The following is an 18,217-nucleotide window of genomic DNA, read 5'->3' as shown; positions in this document are numbered from 1 at the left end:
AATGGTAGCAGGACTGTGGGCGGAGGGGAAGACTGGGAGAAAGAGGCAGCAGGAGAGAAGACTGAGACAGGTGATGGATGGGTGCAGTGAGCGTGTAGAATGGGCAAAGGGATGTACGGCCAGACGTGTGTGTGTGTGTGTGTGTGTGTGTGTGTGTGTGTGTGTGTGTGTGAGATTATCTGTGATAGTTTGGGGCACTCAGCAGCAGCTGCAAGCTCTATGCTTCGTTCCACTGGGCAGGCAGAGGCATGCTATGCCATCATCACCTTCCCTCTCTCCCTTTCGTTGGTTACTGTATGACATTGCATCGCTGCACCTTTAGTTCCTTAAGAAACGTGTTGGTCTCTGCTCCTTCTCCTGTGTTCATCAAGGACTTTGAGTTATAAAGTATGTCCATTTGTCGCAGATATCTGACTCAACATATACTTAAATGAAATGATTTGGATTGGAAAAAAATGCTGGTGCATCTCTTATTAGTATTACCACATATATAATGTTTTCTGACTATTTCTCTTCCTTCCCTCTCTCTGCAGGTCTTGAGGCAGCTGCAACAGGGCCTGGCTAAATGCTACTCAGTGGCCTTTGAGAAGAGTGGTGCCGTGTCCGACGCCAAGATCACACCGCACACACTGAACTTTGTCAAGAAGCTGGTTAGCACCTTTGGTGTTGGCTTGGAGAACGTCTCTAATGTTTCCAACCTGTTCTCCAGCGCTGCTTCTGAGTCGCTAGCCCGCCGGGCCCAGGCCACAGCACAGGACCCTGTTTTCCAGAAGATGAAGGGACAGTTCACAACAGGTTGGTTGGCTTTTAGAATAAACTCACATCAGACTGTATAGACATAGAACCATACAGAACAGACAGACAGGAAAACAAGCGTTGAAGAGCTCTTTCATTTTGAGCTTGTTCTTTTCAAACACCTGTCCCTTTGTCTCCTGTGTTTACTTTTCAAACTTAGTTGTCCGTTCACTTTTAGTTTAATGGCTGTCAGCCATGTTCATTTTTAGCATTGCTGCTTTGCAACTTTGTCATAACACTTGGAAATTTGAAGAGACAAAAATTAAGTGCAATTCTTCAGGTAAAACCAGCAGCACCTAGCTCTTTACCCTGAAGCCTGACATCAGCAAACAAGAGCTGCATTCGTGCTACTATATGTCTATACTAGTTTAAATGACAAGACAGGTCCCCAACTGGCCTCTGTAGCGATATATTAAACCGGTTATATTATACCTGCTCGGACACTTGTGCTGCTCATATCCGTGCTCTCTGGACAGACTGCACTGTCGCTTGGAGCAGCTGGAGCATTGGTGTTCTGCGATGTAATTAAGGTTTCCAACCAGATGATTTGATTTAGGGAGGGTTTGGGGGTGGTGACTGGTCAGAAATAGGTGTGTGTGTGTCAGTGTATGTCTTTATTACACTGTGTGTGCACACGCCCACACTGGTTTTGATTATACACCAGTCAGCTGCATTTCTAATCTAAGCTGGTGCAGCACTGCGGTGATGATCTCAACAAGCAGATGATGATCTGAAATACAGCTGAAGACTCTGAGGGCTCTTGCCTCAGCTGAAACTGTAAAACGTTGAACTCTTTTGTAAAAGTTCTCTCTTTAGTCTTAGTAGGGTTTAAAAGTCTGTAAAACACTATTTGTTACAGTACATCTCTTTACTGATACTGTAATGGAAGTTTTATTACTCTGCAGCTGTTTGCAATGTGTGTATGTATGTATGTATGTATGTATGTATGTATATATATATATATATATATATATATATATATATATATATATATATACACACACACACACACACACACACACACACACACACACACACACACACACACACACACACACACATATATATATATGTATGTGTATATATATATGTGTGTGTATATATATATATATATATATATATATATATGTATGTGTGTGTGTGTGTGTGTGTGTGTGTGTGTGTGTGTGTGTGTGTGTGTGTGTGTGTGTGAGTGAGTGAGTTGGAAGACAGTCTGCATTGAGAGGTGGTTCTCTGATCCCCAGTTTTGGATTAACACATTTCAAAGCAAACATTCTGTGGTATTCATGTGTATGCTTGTAAGTTAATGATGAAGCCTCCAGTCATTGTGGCCTGCATGTTCAGATTCATACGCAATCTGAGGAATACAGGTGCAGTTCTTGTTTAGCCAAGGCCCCCTCTGAGACATTTTTCTCAATCATTCCCCTGTTTTTGGAAGACGTGTGTCTGTTTTCCTACATTACATAAGGGAGTTGAACTGCAGTTCACTGGACCCGGTTTAAACGGGGACCGTCTGCAGCCTTCCCAGCTTTCAGCGTTTAAATGAACTGACTCCGTCCATCTCACTCCTGCGGACTGACTGCACATACATGCTCGCTGAATTACACTCGCAGTAAACGGCCCAGTCTCCCCAGCCACTCCTCCCTCTCCTTCCCCCTCCCCCTCACTGCTCTTCATTCTCTCCTGTGCTTTTCCCCTCCACTGGTCCACGGAGTGGCCAATAGAGCTAATGTGTTTGGCCCTGGGATAGTGAAAGACAAGGACTGCGAGTGAATGAAAAGCAGCTAGGGAGAAAATGATCAACTCACTCGGAGAGAAAAAAAAATGCCATAATATGGGTAAGGTAGAGCTGATGAGCTTATAAAATTACAGAGAGGAGCATGAAAGATGGAAGACAGGACATTAGCAAATATAAAACAATGGGAATGAGAGTCTAAGAGGAAACATGGTGGGATGGCATTAGTGAGCAAAAGCATGGGAACGGCACATGGACTGACTGAATGAGCAACACAAACAAGAGAGAGCGAGACTCGGCGCGAGCGCCAGGCTGATGAATCTTACCAGATGTTGCAGTGCCAGCTGTGCTCACGCAGCCAGGCATCACCGGGGCTTCTGCGTCGCAGGGTGCCTGCCGACCATCGCTACCCAGCTGTCCCCACAGCGACATGGGAGCAGGGTCGACAGAGACCGAAACCACACAAGCCTTCCAGAGCGGAACAAACAGGGTTTACAGAGCTGCTGAGGAGCCAAGCTCCCATTCCCCGAACCACGTTAGTGGCTCACTTGCTTTCACAGGGTTTGTGGGCTGGAAAATATGGGGTTATGTGTGCACATATAACATTTGGCAGCAGGGAGGCATCCAAATCCAATTACTGCGAATGCTATTTGCATGAGTAACCGTTTTTGCAGTGGATCTGTTCCAGATACTTTTGTCAGAAGAGTTTTTTCTGAAAAAAATGCACAAGTTGTCTTTTTAATTCTGTGCCTATTGACTAGTCATTTGTCATGCTGAAATGACATTTAGCATAGTTAAATGTTACTCTATGTGTAGCGATTTGGCTTAGCACCTATGTACCTTCAGTTGGTTGTTAGTCATAATAATACATAGTCATTTATTGGCATTTCTTTTTTTAGATTATTTTTTGGGCATTTTCAGCCTTTATTTTTGACAGGACAGCTGATGACATGAAAGGGGAGAGAGAAGGGGAACGACATGCAGCAAAGGGTCGGATTCGAACCCGGGCCCGCTGCTTCGAGGAGTAAACCTCTATATATTACCCTGCAGAGATATGGGGAGCAGTTGACCATAGTCCTCATAAATCGACCGGAGTTAAAATTCCAACACAAACAAAACAGAAGGTAACAGCACATCCGGCTGAAAGGAGTGAAATCCGGCAGAATTTCCGACGGCAACGGAGCAATCCCGGAAGTGGAAAGTCATGGATATAGACTAGGTAGGACACAATACCAGCCCTGGTTTCTACGCACAGGTCAGAGTGCAACCTGGCTGCTTTCCACACCACACTCTGTCTCTTAGCATCATATTCTCCCAGCTAGCTGACAGAGCAGGGATCAAAGATGAGTTCAGGGGAACTGAAAATTACTCTTGTGGTCTTGCTGGCTGCATTGCGCTTGCCACGGAGCGCCCCTGTATTTTCTCTCAGAAACTGTCTGCAGGTTTAATATTGGCACATTACAGTATATTGGCACTATTAGCTATAATTAGAGCTCAAAACAAGGTGAAATATTGGTTACTAATTGTTTCAGAAAAAGCTTTTGTTGCTCATGTCTGACAAGATATTTACTACTTTAAATATTCAGGTATTATTATGAGTTGTAAAAACATAATGCCTGGGTCTTATGTGCAGCTGTCTCCAGATTTGAACCGGTAAAATGTTTTATATCTGATAAAGATGGAATTACATTACTTTATTGCTTCATGGCTTCGAAGGAATAGAGCATGCCTCGCTTCTTCTATTTGTAAGCATTATACACTTTTATGGCGTTGAATTGTTGTCGGGTTGCAATTCCTCAGGACTGTTTCAATTTTACCTCTGCTACTGAGGTAGGTGAATTGCAGGCAGACGGCTAGCGAAATAGGGCCACTCGGAAAAGAACATTGGCTGTTTTAAAGGGCTTATTTAAAGTATTAGGAGGTTTCACTCTGGGAGAGATTGAACAGGTTTGAAATGGCAAGGCCTTGCAGTTTCATAGATTCATTATAACAGGCGGCACAACAGGGTGTACTGAAACAGGTGTGTGTGTGTGTGTGTGTGTGTGTGTGTGTGTGTGTCTGTGTGTGTGTGTGTGTTACAGAGATGTCCTGGGGGCTTTGCTCTAAAATGGAAAACCTGTCTGGCTCACTTCCCCTCCTTCCGTTGTTATTGCTGCAGCTCATCACAATATGTTATGTGCAATATGAGTTGTGACTTGAAACAGGAATTTAATACTTTAAGACTCTCATTTTTATAGCTCTAATTTAATCAGCTCCCAGCCTCCACCAGGGAGATTTAAGTTGATAGAGCAAACATTTCTCCTTTTGCTGCCAGCCTGCAACGAATAACTTATCCATGAAGTTCCCTTAAGCAAGGCACTTCACCACACTGCTGGGAGTGGAGTGGCCAACAGTGCAACACAATATTTAGATTCGACATTTCCCAGGTGTAAGTTTGTGTAACCACTGCCCTCCCCAAGGCCATCACTGTGTTCTTAGTCTATGTTACTGTGTTAATAACGGTGTTGCAAATACCCAGATCTCAATTTAATTAATCTTAACTGTTGAAATGTCTCACCAATGCACTTTCAATTGTTATTCTTATTTTTATCGTGATTCTATTTATTTCATTTTTGAGTACCATCCTGTGTGCATACACTGCTTGCGTATGTTTAACTTTTAACCCCTTATAGTATTTTCTTTGGCAAGGTTACTTAGAGACGCATTGGTATTTATAGCACAGGTCTGGGAGTAGGGGAGGTTAAAGGTCTAACACACAAAAACACACCTGGGAGCTGCCCACTACGATTAACAGTCTTGTAATTTTGGCAGCCGAGAGCAGCTCCACTGGAACAGTTATAGGGGTTAGTGTCTTGCTGAAGGGCATTTTTAAGGATAGTTGATTAAGAGGAGAAAGTGTAACACATTTACTCCCCCATTCAGACTTTCACAGCTAGCTTGAGGATTTCATCTGGCCACTTTCGACTCCCTGGCAGCCAACATCTGCTTTTGTATATTTGTTGTTTTCTTCTTTTTTGTGAATTTTAATATCACATTCTGCTTCCAGTCATTGCTGCCAAATCATGGATGGAATACATTGGAAAGAGTTGTGGAAACGATGAAAAGGCCAGTGCTAGGAAATTCTTGTTGTAAGAAAAGCTTTTCTCTTTGCCCCTACCAGACTTTGACTTTAGCGTGCCAGGCTCCATGAAGCTTCACAATTTGATCTCCAAGCTGAAGAAGTGGATCAAAATCCTGGAGGCCAAGACCAAGCAGCTGCCCAAGTTCTTCCTCATTGAAGAGAAGTGTCGCTTCCTCAGCAACTTCTCTGCACAGACAGCCGAGGTGGAGATCCCTGGGGAATTCCTCATGCCCAAACCTACACACTATTACATCAAGATTGCAAGGTAAAGGACTCTTTCTACACCTACTCTATTTTTAAAAATACTTGGTGAAAGGGTTTTAAATTTAAACTTCTGTTCCCGGTTGATAAAATAGAACAAACACCTATGTAATCTCACAGGAGAATTGTACCCACATATCATTCCTCTCTCATCATTGATCACTTCAGTTCTGTCTCCCTGCACCTTTCTCCAGGTTCATGCCCAGAGTGGAAATTGTTCAGAAACACAATACAGCAGCACGCCGTCTCTATATCCGCGGCCACAATGGCAAGATCTACCCTTACCTGGTGATGAACGATGCTTGCCTGACCGAGTCGCGCCGAGAAGAGAGGGTGCTGCAACTTCTCCGCCTCCTCAACCCTTGTCTGGAGAAGAGAAAGGAGACCACCAAGAGACACCTCTTCTTCACTGGTAGGATCAGGGATAAGAGAGATGGGTGCCTGTGTGCATGAGGTTAAAGGCCTCATGAAACAGACGTTGGAGCACCTTTAGCTTCTGTACTCCGACGTATTTCCTAGTGAAACGAAATTCTTGAGCGGTACATCAAACATGTTGCATTTGATTGGACCACTAAAAAATTGGGCAGGATTTAGTTCAGTACTGAGGACTGTTGACAATGGCTCGACAAACTTCCCACAACTTTTGTTTCTGTTATATCACGAGGAGGACAAAAGAAATGGGGAGCTTTGCTGAATTTTTTTTAAAGGGCTCTGTCACTGCAGCACCTGCAGTAATGATACAAGCAGATTAACGTCTCCCTTTATTCCACCTGCTCACCTGGCCGCCGTCATTCAGTAGCAGCTCTGTTCATCTGCATGTAGCTTGTAACATGCCCATGCTGCGTTGGCACAGAGACAGGATGTCACAACCAGTGCCATTGCTGTTGCTAGCTAGCTAGTTAGCTAGCTGTCCGTCCCCTTGGATGTAGTCTGTCCCAATTGGTAACAGGCAGGATTTATAGTCATGCGGGTGGGACAATAAAACTTGATAAAATGTTTTCATTGGACATAAATTAGTAAACGCTCCCAGGTGGAGGATGAGTCATCAAATATTTGAAATCGTTTCACAGGAAAGAGAACAGGCTGTCATTATAATGTAAAAATACTAAAAAAATTTTTTTACATATATTTGTAAAAAAAATTGTAATAAAATTGTGAAAATTTTTTTTTTACATATATTTGGCATATAACAAGAGATAAATGAACAATTAACACAGCGACACAGGGTTACCACTGGAAAAATGCATTTTTCACTTCATGAGGCCTTTAAAAAGGGTTTAATTTTATTTTTCTAAAGCCAGCTGCACACTGGCTGCGTGACGTGAGCGTGGCGTGTCAGTTGTGTGGCGGCTGCGTGGTGTTTTCTATGTCTTTGCACACCAGAAACGTGTCTGACGCGGCGCTGCTGCTGCTAGCCTTGTCTGTACACATGTATGTTTCCCATTGATGAAATGAAATACCATGTCAAACATAAATATATACCGATTTGATTACAGCAAAGACAACGTCGGCAGTATTGACGGCAAAATAAGCTACAGAATATTTTGTTCTGTATTGACAGGTGCAATATTTGAAAATCGAATTATTATTTATTTATTTTTTTTTAAATTACATTTATATCTGCATTTATGTCAAAACCTAGAGACTTTAAAACATCAAAATGTCATTTATTAAATGTATTCGTGTCAATATTACATATAAACATCTTTTCGTATTCTATTTTGCCTGGAAACGCTTCCAACGCTCTTGCGTGTCCCGTGTACAATAGGCGTCGGTCCTATTTCTAGCATGCACGCGTTTTCGGCCCGCCTGAGACATGCGTGTCAGGCAGGCAGTGTGCAAGCTCTAACCTGTTAACATGAGAGCCAAAATAAAAATGGACACGCCACGCAGCCAGTGTGCAGCAGGCCTAGGGCAGAGTTGTCATCTCTATCTCATGTGAGTTTATCAATAAAATAGGAACTTCTCTTTATTTTTTCATACATATTTGTTAAACACAGTCCTTCTGTCTTTGGAAATCACAACACACGGTCATCTCCTGAGCTGCTGTACACTGACTACTTCTTTCTCTGTCGCTGTCTCACCCACACCACACACAATTTCAATTGGCTTTCAAGCGCGATTTCCTCTCCTGTCATCCCCTTGTGGTTTCCCTCCACCCAGATGTTTGCCCACTCTCCATTTATGCCCCTGATTGGTTTGTTTAAGGGGAAATATGGACGGGGAATTCAACAGTCCCTTCCAACCCATTTCCTCCCAACTGGAATGGCTGGTATTGATTTGATTTGGGATGCCAGTGTATGTAAATGTTTAGACGGCTTCCACTGGGCGACCCATGCACAGCCTTTGACCTCCTTTGACCCTGCTTGGTGTTGAGCAATGGCATGCCTTCAGTGCAGCTGTTTCCGAACTCTTGAGTATTTTAGTTGTAGGTTGAGATCTTTGGTTTACACTGTGGTAAAACAGTGACGGGTTTCTAGCAAGAGCAACCAAATGTTTACAGTTTGTGTGTCACTGACTTAGTTGTTTTCCCCTCTCCCTTCTTCCATACTCCTCCTCCTCCTACTCTTCTCTTATTTTTTTTCTTGGGCCTCCCTCCATCTATTTCTTCCCTCTGCTCTCCCCTCCCACATATCTTTCCTGTCTTCTGTCTCTCCCTCCTTGTATCTCTCCAGTGCCCCGAGTGGTGGCAGTGTCACCTCAGATGCGACTGGTAGAAGACAACCCTTCATCTCTGTCATTGGTGGAAATCTACAAACAACGCTGTGCCAAGAAGGGCATCGAACATGACAACCCCATTTCCAGATATTATGATCGTCTGGCCACTGTGCAGGCCAGAGGCACACAGGCCAGCCACCAGGTATGGAGACAATCATATAAACACATCTGCATAAAAAGATGCATTATACAGCTGTGCGGCCTGATACACCTTATTTAATGTCCTGCATTGATATGTATCCCGGGTGATTGGATTGTAATTTAACGGTAGCTTCATGCAGCCATGTCACTTAGGGAGCATTTGAGCATGTGGAAACCCTGTACTTCCAAAAATTGCTTTCATGGTTTAATTAGCGTAAGACCGAGGATAATTTTCTCAACCTGTATATGAACACTTAATTTGAAATATTAAATATTACATTATATCTAACAATTGTTATTGGCAGCTGTGTGTTCGGTTAAAAAGAGGGCACCATGGAATTGAATAAAGTAGAACATGAAAGCGAGGCACAATATCTGCTGGACGACGGCCGCCTACCTAATCTCTACTCCCTCCTGCTGTCTCCCACCAGGTCCTGCGCGACATCCTGAAGGAGGTGCAGGGGAACATGGTGCCTCGCAGCATGCTGAAGGAGTGGGCGCTCCACACCTTCCCTAACGCCACCGATTACTGGACCTTCCGGAAGATGTTCACCATCCAGCTGGCCCTCATAGGTCTGGCCGAGTTTATGCTCCACCTCAACAGGCTCAACCCCGAGATGCTGCAGATAGCACAGGTAGGAGACGCATACAAACCTACACAAGCAGAAACATGCTAGACTCTGTCAAGGGCGAGTGGCATTCATGTGACGGGGGGTAATTCAATAGATACACACTCTCAAAGATGCATTAAGAGATCACCATTACCGTCTCCATATCTGGCCGCATGAATTGCCATTCTCCCCCATGACATTCACGCTAGGCCATCAGTCATGCAGGCGATGTGAATGCGAAGGATGTTTTGACAGAACATTATATTCAGTCCCTCTGCTCAACAGCTATCAAAGACGTTTCAATTTGAAGAGGCCGTGTGTGTGTGTGTGTGCGCGTCTACCTCTCAGTCCACACACATCTGTCTGCCACTCAGGGTCCGCAGACAGCTTTCTCAAAGTCATTATTGCAGATGATTGTGTCAGTCGGCCACCCCACCCCTCTGATCCTAATCGGCCTTTGCTGACAGGCGTTCCTCCGGGCAGCTAAGCGCTGGTATTAAGCCCCCTCTCTGCCTGTTCCACTCCGCAGATCCCATTACACACAGCAGGATTACGGTACGAAGAGCGTACGCACACACAAACATTACACACAAACAGAGAGAGAGTGCAAGGACAGGACATCACAGCCATGGCATTGTGCCCCACCCTCCCTAAATGGAGACCTCCTGTTCCTCCAAGTTGGCACTTAGAGTTCAGTGATGCTTCAAGGCATCAACAAAAATAAGGCACTACTTTGTGGCGTTCATCAGGCCGTAATTCACTCATAGATTTAATTCATTCAACACCTGTCTTTTATAAGGCATCACATCATCTCTTGAGAATCTGTTGAATTTCCTTTTGTAAAAATCTCTCCATCTCCTTTGATATCGTTGCCATTTGCTCTGAAAATTACTCAAGTTCACAGCCCCAAGTCACTACATGTGACTAGTGTTGTTTTTGGCGGCCTGTTTTAATGTTAGTTTTAGTCTAGTCTTTGTGTCAAGCTGTCATTTTAGTTTTTATTATTTTTATTCACGTTCATACTCTTTTTAGTCTAGTCAAGTTTCAGTCGACTAAAAGTCTGAGCATTTTAGTCTTATTTTAGTCAGAATTATCCATGACTATTTTCGTCGAAAACTGACATTTAGTCTAGTTTTAGTCAATGAAAATTTAATTTTAGTCTCTTTTTAGTAATGTAATTCTATTTAACCCAGTCAACATAGTATATGTACCTAGTAGTATAGACAAAACAAATCATTTCTTTTAGCCAATGCCATTTCAAACAAGGTTATCTTACTATATTATTGTTACCTTATAGACTCAAGAATACATCCATTCCAGACACGGAAGACGCTCTGATTTGAATTTACAGCACTTTTATTTTACCAACCAAACATGTTAGAAGTACACACAAATACATTTAAAAAAATTAAATAAAATAAATAAAATAGCATCAAATGACAATGCCAGAAAAAAAATAATACATTCAAGTTGTACCTCTTTGTGGCAAAGAAATCCTGAGCACTAGTTGGCTTGTCCATCTTCTTGGGTGGGACTTGCTTCACTGGTGCCATTTCTGGAATCTAGCACAGGAATAGATACATAGCATAAATCCTTTACCATAGTAAATCAACCTCTGAGTGAGTGACTTGACTGTCTGTAAAAGAAAAAAAAAGTCTACATAATCAAAACAGCAGTAGTCTCAGGAGGCATGTTAATGCCAAATACCATTTGTTTAAATGTATGTATTGGTCTAGACTAAAGTACTCAAAGTCATGTTGTTGATGCCAAATTCAGTTCAGTGTGATTGCTATGTGAATAACAAAACTAGCTACAGTGTTTGGCCAACAAGGGATACTTAGTACACATGGAGTCAGTCAGTCAGGTAGGAACTAAGAAACCACTTTACACTCTCTCACGTAAACACACACACACACACACACACACGTTAACCCACTTTACGCTCTCTCACAAAAAATATACACACACGGTAGTCACACACATTTGTCTCAGGTTTTCAGCTCCAGTGGCTAATGTTTAAAGCTAACGTTAAAATGAGACACATTAACCACAGCGTCATGAGTTGGCATGAGCTTTCTAAAATAGAAAGTAACATTACGTTAATGTCTTCACTTACCTCAATTTCTTTCTTTCCAAATGTCGTTTCTTCTTTTTCTCCCAAAGACGAACCCCAGCTGGCCGGCCATCGGTCCCTATCTCTGTGTCAAACTTAATTTAGTTTGTTGTCGTTTATGCTAGCTAACTCACTGCAGCTGCATCTTCTAAATAATGCCGCAGAGCGACCTGTTGCAGCCCCTGAAGCAAGACACAGGAAACAGAATACTGCAAAATAATGAGACAAAATAACGCTATAACATTTTGTCTCGTTTTGGTCAACGAAAATGAAGAAACCTTTTAGCATAGTTTTTATTTCATTTTTATTCATCAACAATATTGCATTATACATTTAATTATAGTCATCGTCACATGACCAGCATTTACGTTGCGTCTCATCTCGTTTTCGTCACGTGATAAAGGTTCGTTGACGACGATATTTCGTCATAATTTTGGTTGACGAAAACAACACTACATGTGACACACTAATGTTGCGTCATCCCATTCACACAAACTCCCGAAATGAAGCCATCGCTGGCCACTAGTGGGTTGATTTAGCATTCAGAGCGCTGCCTCCACAGCCAACTGTCTGCAGGCTTATCTGAGCCTCCTGGGGGTTGCTGGTGTCTCAGCCTACTGCTTTGAGGCCCTCCGCCGGGGCCTGGAGGAGCAAATGACAGTAAGAGAGAGAGAGAGGAGGGGAGGGAATTAAGCAGAAGGAGGAGGCAGAGGAGGAGAGGTAGCACGAGCTGGAATGAAATGCTCCGCTATAAAGCTGTCAGAGCCACTCACCTTTTCATATAAGGAAGCTTATCTTCCCCGGAATGGCTGCTCGGGTAGCAGTCCCCTCGCACATAAATGCAGGCTTAAAGATGAAAACTTGGCTGTATATATTTAAGTCAGCGGGTAGCGATGGGGGAGAGGGGAGTGGGAGTAGAGTGAGGATTATAGATGTTCTGCTGCTGATAGTTTGACGTGTTACTGTGTCTGGGGCACGCAGATCAATAACTGCAGCCATTTCATTGGTGTGAGCTTGTTTTGTAACTCCCCTCACCTTTCCGAAGAAGAGTTATGTTCTTGAAGGGCTCATGTGGTCTAAAGACTGTGGAGAACAGAAAGGAATATTTATAGATACGTTTTCTTTAATTGGTAGGGTACCCCTGAAAAATGCTTGATTTAAAATGTCCTCGCTCACACACACTTGTTTGTGAGTCAACTGACTCATACTCTACCTTTACTCCATTCTCTGTTTTTAGGACACAGGAAAGCTGAACGTCTCCTACTTCCGCTTTGACATCAACGACGCCACGGGCGACCTGGACGCTAACCGTCCTGTTCCATTCCGCCTGACGCCAAACATCTCTGAGTTCCTGACCACCATCGGTGTCTCCGGCCCACTCACAGCCTCCATGATTGCCGTGGCACGATGCTTCGCACAGCCAAACTTTAAGGTAACTTGTCTGCTCTAAAAATTGTTACATTCTGTCCACTGTTTTTTTTTTTTTTTTTAAATAAACTACAGCTCTGAATATAGGTATTGAATATAGTCTATAATCAGAGGCTGACCTTTTAAAATATTTCACATTTGGTTTGAGATATAGGATTTTAACCTATTGTTTAGTTTTGCTTTACAACAGTTTCAAATAGCAGTCACATTTCAGCCTTTTGATGATTTTAGCTTTAATCCGTGACTGCAACCTGCTCAGCATCAAACACCAGACATACACAGTTAGCGACTAGCTGGTTAAAAATGGCGCATTTAGCAGCTAAAGAGCAAGACATTTGGTGGAGACCAAAACGGAGCTAAAAGCAGACAGAATATTGGATTTAATCTACTGTAGGTGATAATATGGCAGTGTTGTGTTTACAGCTGGAGTCTGTTGCCCCCAAGTGGCCACAGCATTAGTTATTGCAATTAAGGAACCTTGTTATAACATTCCGTAAAATGTACTTGTGTACTATCACACTGTCACGATATTGCTTTTAAATGTTGAAAAAAGTATACCCGAAAAATGACCCAAATGGCCTGAGTCTTGGCAGGGTTTAAGGAAAGGTACATATATAGAATGTGGGGTTTAAGTCAGCTGGCAGTATCCGTGAGGATATACTGTACATTGTTGTGGAATTTAGGCTCCTGCTGAATTCTCCAGTATTGTTAGCGCTTAAACTTCAATAAACCCCGAGATGAAGTTCAACCAAACAAAAACAATGCAATGAAAGCAGGAGCAGTCAGAGGGTTGTTAATGGATCTGCTGCAGGACGGTAATGACAGGCGTGTGGTGTCTATGTATAGGTCTATGTCTAGGTCGGGCTCAAACTTGAAGTCTGACTGATGTGGAGGGAGCCCGAGTGCTTAAGATGCAAATAAAACAAAACACTCCACAACGTGAACTAGTTGAAGCCGAAAATAAGAGGCCAGTGGTCAAAGAAAAACAAACGTTTCCAGGGAACAGAACAAAACACAACAAACACGTAACAATCATCCACTCAAATATATTGAAGCCTGAAACCATCATCATCATAATCCCTACGTTCAAAGATGATCATTAACACCAAAGATCACCTTCATCTGCAGAGGAGGACTGCAAGATATGGTTGAAAGCTCTGGAGGAAAAAAAAGAAGTAGATGGACCTTGAGTTAATTTTTTTTTTTATTGTCATTAAACTATTGTTTCCAAGGTCCAAAATAAACTTTCCCACGCCAAATGGAAACGATTTTCTTGTTTTCCTTTTGTTAAAACTGATTGTAAGTAAGGTAAATGAGTTTTGTAAATAAAGCAAATAAATTAAATAAAGTTAAAATAATATTTTTTTGTGTGGGATGTCATCAGGATGTTACAAGAGCAAAAAAAAAAAAAAAGTCAAAATTTGTCAAAAGGCACAAAACAGTCACACAACGTTTTTGCTTTGAATCAAAGCTAAGAAGGTACTGTTATTTTATGCCTTGCACATTTTGGGAAGAACCCACAAGAAAGTAACCATACAGATATCTGAGTAATGTCTCTTAATATGAACATTGGAGACACAAGGTTGTATTTTACATGTTTCTACACCACTGAATCTTGAAATGTACATCGTCATCTCCTCTGTCTCTGATAGGTGGACGGCATCCTGAAGGCAGTCCTCCGTGATGAGATCATTGCGTGGCACAAGAAGACCCAGGAGGACACGTCCATGCCTCTGTCCCCGGCCGGCCAACCAGAGAACATGGACTCCCAGCAGTTAGTGTCATTGGTCCAGAAGGCCGTCACGGCCATCATGACCCGCCTCCACAACCTGGCTCAGTTCGAGGGTGGAGAGAGTAAGGTCAACACGCTGGTGGCTGCAGCAAACAGCCTGGACAATCTGTGTCGCATGGACCCAGCCTGGCACCCCTGGCTCTGAGGATACCCAGAGGAAAAGATGAGGGGACACAATGGAAGAGAATGACAAGGATGAGATGCAGGGAAAGAAAATGTGTTTTGTTACGTATCGGACAAACACAGAGTGTTAAATGTATGTTAATCGTCACTGTAACAGAAGCCTGATGGACATGTTGGACTCCATCTCGCTTGATCAAAGGACACTGAAATAGTTTGCGAAGTGGAATCAGGTGGAAACAAAGGCCCTGACTGTCACATTGATAGTCTGAATAGGGCTTGCCAGTATCCATAATAGTTATAACTGGACTGCTAAAATTGTTTGATCAAACCACAATTTCTCCTTCAACTTATATTTATTTTTATAACTAAATGACAGGGACTCTATGTGTGATGCCATTTGCCCCTGTCTCACACGAAGACAGTCCAAATATTTGTGTAGGTATCATAATGAGCCACACTCATGTTTATGGGAGGTTTTTTTTTAATTTTTATTTAAGAGATGAGAAAATCTTCTGTTTGCTTTAGCTGTGTCTGTGTTGTATTTCGCCTGCATCAAGGGCTCACCATTTGTACACTTACATTTTTTTTCCCCTCTAAAAAAAAGCCATTTGTCCTTCTCAAAATTTGTATTTTTATTTAACCTGAAAAATATGTAGCATCTTTTCTATTCCTGTCAAATGAGGAATTTTGTGTTCCTGTGAAACAGATGATGCTCTTTAATTATTTTTTTTGACCCACTGCCTAAACTTTAATAGTAACTTGTTTGACTCATCCAAAAGCCATTTGACTTTATATTTCTTTTGTCTGTCCATCAGCCCTGTTGTAATGTAACAAAGTAAAACGTCCGGGCGAATTGACACTGTTATAAGCTACAGCTACAGCTACAGCTGCAATGCAAATATTTCCTCCCCTTTTTGTAAAGGTACAATGTTTTTTTCAACGGAAGTATTATCTCTTGCCTTGTAAATAAGCATTTTGTTTTAATAAAATGCTCTTTTTTTAAATACAGATGCTGCTCTTGGCTTTTTTACAGTACACCGCAGAGTATTTCTTTCTTCTTTAAGATGTACAGTATAGGGCGCCTGGGTAGCTCAGTTGACAGAGTGTGCGCCCATACAGTATATAGAGGTTTACTCCTCGACGCTGCGGGTTCGTCTCCGACCTGCGGCCCTTTGCTGTATGTCTCTCTCCCATTTCATGTCTTCAGCTGTCCTATAAAAATAAAGGCCCAAAATGCCCAAAAAATAATCTTAAAAAAAAGAAATGTACAGTATATTAGTATTGTTCCAATCTCAAAAATGAGGTTTCACCTATGCTCACAATTACCATAAAGCAAAATTAGATTTCTTACGGAGTTGTTTTTTTTATACCAGTTGTAAAACCGCAATAACAACCAGTAATCCCCATCTGTGCCTCACATCTACTGCATCACTGTCACAGCAATAATCACCCCGAAGCACGCACTCTTGGATCTTATTGCGGTAATAACTCATGCTGTGAAATGACTCCAGACGAACCATTCTCTGACGTCAAAAAGTCTATTGCCGCCATACTTGCGGTTCACAGTTAGTAGACATTTATGGAGAGGCATTTCAGCGCAGCAGTGTTGAATCAAAAATGCTGCTTCTGTCTCGTGGTCGTGGAGGTACAATAACCTTGTGGCCATTCCCTCCCTCTGGTTAGAAAGTCCTGCGGAGGTGTGTTGAGGCGTTTCTCTCCTCCGCTGGTGTTTGATTAATGCGTGCCAGTAGATCTCCGAGTGGGCTGGCCCTGCTTGACTTATACACACTGTCAGCCAGCCTGCCTGCACTCGTAAACAAAGGTTATATCTCTGTTCGCCTCTTTCCAGTCCACATACAGAGCCTCTCTGCCTCTCAGCATGTTTACGCACCGTCTCTTAACATTTCTCTTCCTCTCTGATCCACACAAGAAGAGGAAACACTGTTTTGTCTACAAGTCTCAGCAGCTGGTAGTTTTCAACATTAACCACCTTTCATGAATGTTCTACTATTGTTTCTTATATTTGCTCACATTTTTTAAGAGGCAACAGTGTTTTTATTTTTGCTTGAAAGATTCTATTTTTTTTTTTTTTCATCTCGCATTTCTCTTCACTCTGAATGGAAATGTGTAGAAGAGAATTCAAGCGGTCTGGTTTCCTGAAAAGGTGAGTCATGTCATGCACACATCTGACTGATTTTAGGCTTTTCATGTTTGGAGATCATTGTGAGATACTCCTTCATGTTCATGAGTACAACCTGTGCTGTCAGGGGAGAAAAGTGGAGAGTTTCCACACAATATTAAAACAACCAAAACTTAATTGAACTAAAAAAAAAAAGCAATGTTTCTACCCTACTGGATCTTCATTAGGCGAATGTCCAGCATAACAAAGGACAAGGTATGCACAAAATTACTTAAATCCTGTTGACTTCATAGTCGAGTAACCCTCCAGATACAGTACATCATAAGTAATGGAAAAAGTTTCACAGAAGTTACAGAAAACACAAAAATACGTGGAGAACTTTGTAATACTTTGACTGAAAAAAAAAAAAACTTTCTCATTTCTTGAGAACGTCTTACAACACAAAGAAGGCACTCAACATCAGAGTTGAACTCTTATCGTTTTACAGTACTGTCTCGGATGACCAGTTGGTTCCTGGATGCAATCACTTCACCGAGCAGAGTCACACTGGTATCAACAGAAGCTAGGCTGACCCCGTGACCTGGAACTAATGCCTGTCCAGAAACTGATAATAGTCTTGTCGTGTCATAAGACCAAAGCATGATGGAGGGATTAAGTTTCTCAGTGGAGACACATCCAGTGTGTTTTGTTCAAAATCTTTTTGAATGATTGTGTTTGAAGTTCTGAGTGCCCTATGTTGGTACTGGCATCCATTTCACGCCTCAGGTGTCTCTTCCGATTTGAGAGAGATTAGGTGAAATATGAAATCCACAAAACACACACACACACACACATACCCTCCCCATAAGATGTGTCATAGATTGCTTCTGGGGTCTTCTGTTGGCATCCTGTGACTGCAGACAGATATAACAGGAGCAGAGGTTGCAGTCACCTCCACTTCCTTTTCTTTCCTTTTCTCTCTGCTTGCTATGAGTGAAGTGGAAGCGAAAGGCTTCACCCCCCCCTACCCCCCACGTCTCCCTCCCTCTCCAGTAGCATGAGAGGAGTGGAGGTGATTGATGTGCTCCGGTGGGAGTGGAGGTGTAGAGCCTGGATCATCATCAGCAGTGGCACAGAGCAGAGATCTCAGAGGACACACCAAAGCAGGAATAGATCCTGGCAGGACCAGATGATGAAATCTCCCCCCTCCAATGATCCCCATCCCCGCAGAGGGAGGAGGAAGGTCTTAAGGAAGGAGCG

The 18,217-nt window shown here is 42.6% G+C and overlaps 1 protein-coding gene across 2 annotated transcripts in view; it reads left to right on the top strand.

Moving 5' to 3' along the window:
* LOC116044196 (transformation/transcription domain-associated protein) overlaps nucleotides 1-15,846 on the top strand; it is a 92,095-nt gene extending 76,249 nt beyond the window's left edge. Inside the window, exons 67-73 of one of the 2 annotated variants that reach the window (XM_035997300.1) lie at nucleotides 534-795; nucleotides 5,691-5,916; nucleotides 6,107-6,324; nucleotides 8,588-8,772; nucleotides 9,203-9,406; nucleotides 12,733-12,927; nucleotides 14,576-15,846. In XM_035997300.1, the coding sequence (XP_035853193.1) occupies nucleotides 534-795; nucleotides 5,691-5,916; nucleotides 6,107-6,324; nucleotides 8,588-8,772; nucleotides 9,203-9,406; nucleotides 12,733-12,927; nucleotides 14,576-14,860 (1,575 nt within the window). In that variant the 3' untranslated portion in view covers nucleotides 14,861-15,846. The remainder of the gene's footprint in view (nucleotides 1-533; nucleotides 796-5,690; nucleotides 5,917-6,106; nucleotides 6,325-8,587; nucleotides 8,773-9,202; nucleotides 9,407-12,732; nucleotides 12,928-14,575) is intronic. The other variant, XM_035997301.1, reaches the window with a different exon arrangement.
* The last annotated feature ends 2,371 nt before the right edge of the window (nucleotides 15,847-18,217 follow it).

Source organism: Sander lucioperca, chromosome 22 (genome assembly GCF_008315115.2).
Source record: "Sander lucioperca isolate FBNREF2018 chromosome 22, SLUC_FBN_1.2, whole genome shotgun sequence".
NCBI lineage: Eukaryota > Metazoa > Chordata > Actinopteri > Perciformes > Percidae > Sander > Sander lucioperca.
The sequence above is the reverse complement of the archived record's forward strand: the minus strand, read 5'-3'. Positions and strand labels throughout refer to the sequence as shown.